This window comes from Kogia breviceps, unplaced genomic scaffold (genome assembly GCF_026419965.1).
Source record: "Kogia breviceps isolate mKogBre1 unplaced genomic scaffold, mKogBre1 haplotype 1 scaffold_639, whole genome shotgun sequence".
Lineage (NCBI taxonomy): Eukaryota > Metazoa > Chordata > Mammalia > Artiodactyla > Physeteridae > Kogia > Kogia breviceps.
The window spans coordinates 1-6,177 of record NW_026712085.1 but is presented as its reverse complement, the minus strand read 5'-3'; the positions used below and the strand labels follow the sequence as shown (position 1 = coordinate 6,177).

Here is a 6,177-nt window from a genome sequence, read left to right as displayed (position 1 = left end):
GAACGTTTTTTGGCGCTGCCGTTTGAGGCTGGACTGCAACAGAAGGTGGGCCGGCCGCGGTGGTTCCGGTTGTCTGTCGAGGCGGTGGGTCGGAGGCATGAGGAGGGACACTTGACTTCAGTGAGCGCACCCGGATGTGCTGGCCGGGGGCGGCAGGCAGGTTGATGGAGGAGGGAGGGAGCAGCCTGTGAAACGGGGTGACGGCGGCCACCAGCCCGGGCGGGGACCGGGACTGGAAGAGGCCCCTGAACAGCCGGCTGGTCCGGCGACTGGGCTAGGGTGGGGGGCTCGGGGCCGAAAGGACTAACGCTCAGCTGAGTCTGCGGGGGGCGGGGCAGGAGGGGCGAGGAGAAGGGTTGTCTTTACAGTTCGGAGAGAGACGAGGGCAAAGGGAGGTTTGGAGGAAGGTGGCCTGAAATAGTGAGAAGCTGGTAACGGGCGTGGTACAAGGAACCGAAAGGATCTGGAAGAAAGAAGGGAGGTCTGTGTAAGTAGCTGAAAGGATTAAGTGACTAGAAAGAATGCCGGTGTAAGTGAAGGGAACGTGAGGTGTGGCTAGGTCAAAGAGATAAGAGACGACGGTCGGTGGAGCAAGGAAAAAGCCGTGGAAGTGGCGGGAAGAGTGCCAGACGTGGCCGGAAGGCAGCGGAGCTGAGCGCAAAACTGAGAGTGTTCGGAAATTGGAAGACTTGGTGGCGAAAGAGGGTCAGGACTCAGATCCCACCTCGGAGAGTGGGCGACGTGTCCGGGATGTGGGATCGGAGGCTGGTGCGGTTGGCCGTTGTACAGCAGCTTCGGGCTGTTTATGGCATTAAGGTCAAGGGTGGCCGTGGGCAGTGCGATCGCAGGAGACCGGAGACAGCAGCCACGGAAATCGTGGTAAGTTCTGGGGAAAGAGGTTTAGGTTAAAAAAGGGGGAGGGGGGGCGTATTCCCTACCATCACTTATTACCAGGTCATGCTAAAATGTTCGTTTTGTATGGATCTAAAAGAGGATATGTTTAAGTGTGTCAACTTCAGCAACACTGACATTTTGAACTAGATAATTCTTTGGGGGGCATTGGGGTTAGCTGTTCTGTGCATTATAGGATGTTTAGCAGCATCTCTGGCTTCTATGCACTAGATGCCCATAGCGTGTCCCAATTGTGACAAAAATGTCTCCAGATGCTGCTAAGTTATTGTAAATATTTTGAACAAGTTGCACGTGGGAAGGGAGACAAACACTACCCCACCACCACTGTTTGAGTAATATTTGGAGAGAGACAAGGGGTACCAGTACCTTTTTTAAATGAATCAGTAGATGAGGTGTGACAGTATTAGAAATAGGCTTTAGATAATAACTTTATATTCACCGATTTGAAAAGAACATGCTTGCTGCTTGGCTATATCATATTTTTGAGACATAAAGGTTGTTTTTTTTTAAAGAGTAAATTGAGAAACCACAGTGGAATGATTCAGAAGCTGTTGATTTTGGGGTGGTTGAGGTTAGGGGATTTCGAATGAGATTTTAATATCTCTACAGAATCATCAAGAATTTCATTGTGAAAAATAAGTTGAATATAAAGCATTTTGTTTTAGATTTACTTGCCTAATTATATGGTGCTTCATAAATACAGATGAAAACTAAAAATTAATTTTCATAACTCTTAATAGTTTATAGTTTCTGAAAGAAAATAAGTACTTGGAGAAGAAAACTGACAATTTATATTCCTCTTAACAGCTTATAAATTCTGGAGAAATTATTTTTGTTGTTTGCAACTTACTGGCAACATATTTGTTTATATTTTAAAACTAAGTGGTTTCTTCTGATTGTAAAACTGGCTTTCCAAGATCTCAAATATAGTAGGTTTTGTAAGTATATGAAAGAATTTGTATGCAGATTTTTTTTCTTACCCCTCAAGAAAAACTGACACTTGGCCTTTAGAATCAGATAGACCTGAGTTTGATTCCTGCTCTACCCCTACCTGGGGTGTGATCTTGGGCTGCTTGTCCTAAGCTTTAGTTTCCTGCTCTATAAAATGGGAATGGTATCTCTCGTTGAGTTGTTTAGGGGATTTTAAAAAGTTATAAGATCTGTAGATGAGACTAGCACACAATGCCTGTCACATGCCACTTATTCAGCTAGTTGTTATGATAATCAGAGGTCCTCATCCTAATTGGTAGTCATGCTAGAAACACTAATAAAAATATTCTAATAGAGAAATACAGAAAATCATTGTGTTAACACGAACGAGATCTAACATGTTAGGTAATTATTTGAATACTAGATTTCTTTGGCTCTTTGGTGTTTGTTATCTAATGATAGTTTTGAGCTCTTTAAGAAATGTGCTAGGGGCTTCCCTGGTGGCGCAGTGGTTAAGAATCCGCCTGCCGATGCAGGGGACACGGGTTCGTGCCCCGGTCTGGGAAGATCCTACATGCCGCGGAGCGGCTGAGCCCGTGAGCCATGGCCGCTGAGCCTGCGCGTCCGGAGCCTGCGCTCCGCAACGGGAGAGGCCACAGCAGTGAGAGGCCCACGTACCGCAAAAAAAAAAAAAGAAATGTGCTAGACATCTTTTTAAAGATGATACTGTAAGTGATGTTCTAATAAATAAAATTTTAAAAGCATGTTATTAGTTTTATTTTATGAGATTAAATTATAGCACTTACTTGTGAAGCCAGTTATTGAGCATAATGAGACTTGAAAAAAAAAAAACCAACCCTGAATTCTGGTTATGTAAGACATTTGTAAACTTACAATCAGCTTTAGCATCTGATTTATTTTTGCATTTTGTTTGGTTGCACAGTATCAAGAAAATTCTGATTTACCCACATAAGGGGTTGCCCATACTAACTTTTTTAAAATTTATTTAATTTTTTTTTTGGCTGCACCATGCGGCATGTGGGAACTTAGTTCCCCAACCTGGGATCGAACCCGTGCCCCCTGCAGTGAAAGCACGGAGTCTTAACTACTGGACCACCAGGGAAGTCCCCCTAACTTTTTTTTTTTAAATAGCTCACCTTGAAATGATAATTGTAACAGCAACAAATATTCTTTGAATGTTTGCTTTGTCAGACACTGATGTTTTACACCTTTTAATTCATTTAATTCTGCAACTCTATGACTTAGGACCTATATAAGGATACTGAGGCACAGAGAATGATCATTTAATCCATGTCACTCAGCTAATAAGTGGAAGAGCCAGGATTTAAAACTTGGCAGTCCTGCCTCTAGGAGCCTGCTCACTTAAGCACTATGCTACACAGTCTTTTCTATATCCGTCAATTAAATTGAGCCAGCTACTTGAAAAGGACTAGTAAGGTTTTGTCAAATCATTAAGAATGCTGAGTGATTTTGGCCACACCGTGGTTTGCGGGACCTTAGTTCCCCGACCAGGGATGGAACCCAGGCTCACAGCAGTGAAAGCGTGGAGTCCCAACCAATTCCCTGGACCGCCAAGGAATTCCCTGAATGATTTCTTATTATAAATAACAGGTTAAATAAGGTGCTCTTACAACACAAGTGCTTCAAGAGCATTCATGGAGAGCAGATGTATCTAAACTAAATTAACATATGAGTGATTAGGTATGCACACTTAATCTAATTTCATATAAGCAGACATATACAGGCTTGAATTTTTTAAAAAAAATTATTTATTTTTGGCTGCGTTGGGTCTTTGTTGCTGGGCTCGGGCTTTCTCTAGTTGCAGCAAGAAGGGGCTACTCTTCACTGCGGTGCGCAGGCTTCTCATTGCGGTGGCTTCTCTTGTTGCAGACCACAGGCTCTAGGCGCTCGGGCTTCAGTAGTTGTGGCACACGGGCTCAGTGGTTGTGGCTTGCGGGCTCTAGAGCACAGGCCCAGTAGCTGTGGTGCACAGGCTTAGTTGCTCCACTCGCAAGCATGTGGGATCTTCCCGGACCAGGGCTCGAACCCGTGTCCCCTGCATTGGCAAGCGGATTCTTAACCACTGAGTCACCAGGGAAATCCCTTGAATTTACTTTTAAGTTCAAGGCAAAGCTACAACCTTCTTAATCAGTGACTCGTTTTTAAGAAGTTTGAATATATGCCCAAAGATAGTGGCAGATTCTTTATTCAGAGGTGTGCACAAACACTCAAGTTAACCAACATACAAATGTGCTCTTGGGATCTTCAAATGTATTAAAATTTGAATGTGAGTAATACATTCGACTCTGACCTTTTAAAATTGGTTTTGAAAGTACGACGTGAAATTTAAATTGTTTGCAGAATCCCGTCCTTGGATACCTCAGAACAGTTTGATTAGTACTCTCCCATAGAGTGTGGAAAAGATAATCAGGTCTAAAAGGAACCACCCTGATATAATTTTAGGAAGTACTCACTGAGTGACAGGAATTACTGTTATAGGCCAATTTGGCCTTTTGTTCAAGTTAGTATTTATAAGGTGACCAACAGAAAGTTTAAGGTCAGTATTTATATAGTTAGTAAAGGAGCTTGTAGTATTTTCCAGAAATGTTAGCATATTGGGCCAAATTCTGTTTAAGAATTTCCTTACTGAACACTAAATGGATTGATTTTCTGTTGTGGGATTGGAAACTGAGGGAATCTGCTGCGTTGCTTAAGGGCAATGACTCTATCTTGACCATTTTTGTACTCCCAGCACCTAGCATAATATCTAGTGTAAAGTAGTAATTTTTTAACAAATATACTTGATGTAATTGTTTTCTGTGTCTTGACCAATAGTTTATTTCTGCTATCTTGTTTTATTTTGTGAGGTTTTTAATTTGCCTAATGTTTAAGAAAGCTTATATTGAGCCTAATATTTGTGTTAGAGTAACTGACTTTGTCATTTTAGGGTAAACTGTTTGGAGTACCTTTTAATACATTGCCCCAGTCTGTTGTTCCAGAATATGGACATATTCCAAGGTGAGCAAACTTTGAAAGGAAGAGTAAATATTTCAAACTGGTATTCAAACTGCTATTTTGCTTTTTAAATGACCTATGAAAGGTTTTTTTTAATGATGATTTTCAATGTTTAGAGTTTCAGTCATATCTCTAGTAATAATGACTAAATCTTTGTTGTAGTTTCTTTGTCTACTTTTTTAAAAAGAAAGCTTTTCTGTCAGTTACTCTGCAACATTCAGCCACTATGCACCAGTACAATGCTTTCATTTGCTTGCAGCTGACATCCATTCAAATTTTTTGTTATCAGCTGTTACCTAAGTATCTAAGCCAATATTGATTGTTAAAAATTATTCAGTGTAAAGAAATTGAGCACACACCTCTAAATGTGAGGAGGATTGTAAGGACTGGGATGGATATATCTGACTTTCTGACAGGTAATGTTGGTGAGAGAAAAAAAAAGCCTTGCCTTATTTTTGGGCAAATGTAGTTAGTTGATGGTAGGTTTTTTAAGCTATGTGTGCTGTGCAAGATCACCTGTGCAGATACAATAGGTAAAGAAATGGAGAAGGCCTTAGAGCCCTGGGTGATCCTAGGATGGAGAAGTCTGGCAGAAAAAGGAGCCAGAAAAGAAGTTTGAGAAAGAGCAGTCAGGGAGACAGCAGAAATTCCAGAAGTGTAGTGAAGAAGAGTATTTTCAAGATCATCACGGAGTGGTTGAGTGTATCAACTGCTGGTAGGACAAGAAGATAAAGACAGTGAATTGACCATGGATTTGGCAAGGCAGAGGCCATTCGTGATCTTGATGGAGTAATGGGGATGAGTCTGATTGCAGAGGGTTGAGCAAAGACTGGGATATGAAGAAGTGAAGGCAGTAAAAAAAAGACATCTTGTGCTCTGAGCAGAAGCAGAGAAATGGATTAAGATTGGCAAGGATCAAGGATTGAGCAGGCTCACTGAGGTTGTCATGGGTGAAAAGATGGGCTTTAGAGAAGAATTTAGGAAGCAAAAAGGAAAACAAAGTAACCTTCTATCACAGAGATTAAAGGGATTTGTAGCATCAGAGCTGAAAGGGGTGTAGCCTCTGGCAGGAGAATAGGATTTAGTGAGATGTGTGTCTTACCACCTAAAAAGAGTTCTCTCTTCCAGTTTTCTTGTTGATGCTTGCACATCTTTAGAAGAACATATTCATACAGAAGGGCTTTTTAGGAAATCAGGATCTGTTATTCGTCTAAAAGCACTAAAGGTAAGCATATTCTTGAACTATAAGTTTTCATTTGTACCACTTTTTAATTTGGTTTTTAGGATTGAAATATTTAG

General features: G+C 41.5%; 1 protein-coding gene across 1 annotated transcript; it reads left to right on the top strand.

The window, feature by feature from the left end:
* Positions 1-622: 622 nt before the first annotated feature.
* LOC131749814 (inactive Rho GTPase-activating protein 11B-like) lies at positions 623-6,103 on the top strand (the record flags this gene model as incomplete). The annotated part of the gene is made up of 3 exons (XM_059051679.2): positions 623-879; positions 4,811-4,881; positions 6,007-6,103. Coding segments are annotated over exons 1-3 (297 nt in total), but the record flags the coding sequence as incomplete, so codon positions are not given.
* Positions 6,104-6,177: the final 74 nt, after the last annotated feature.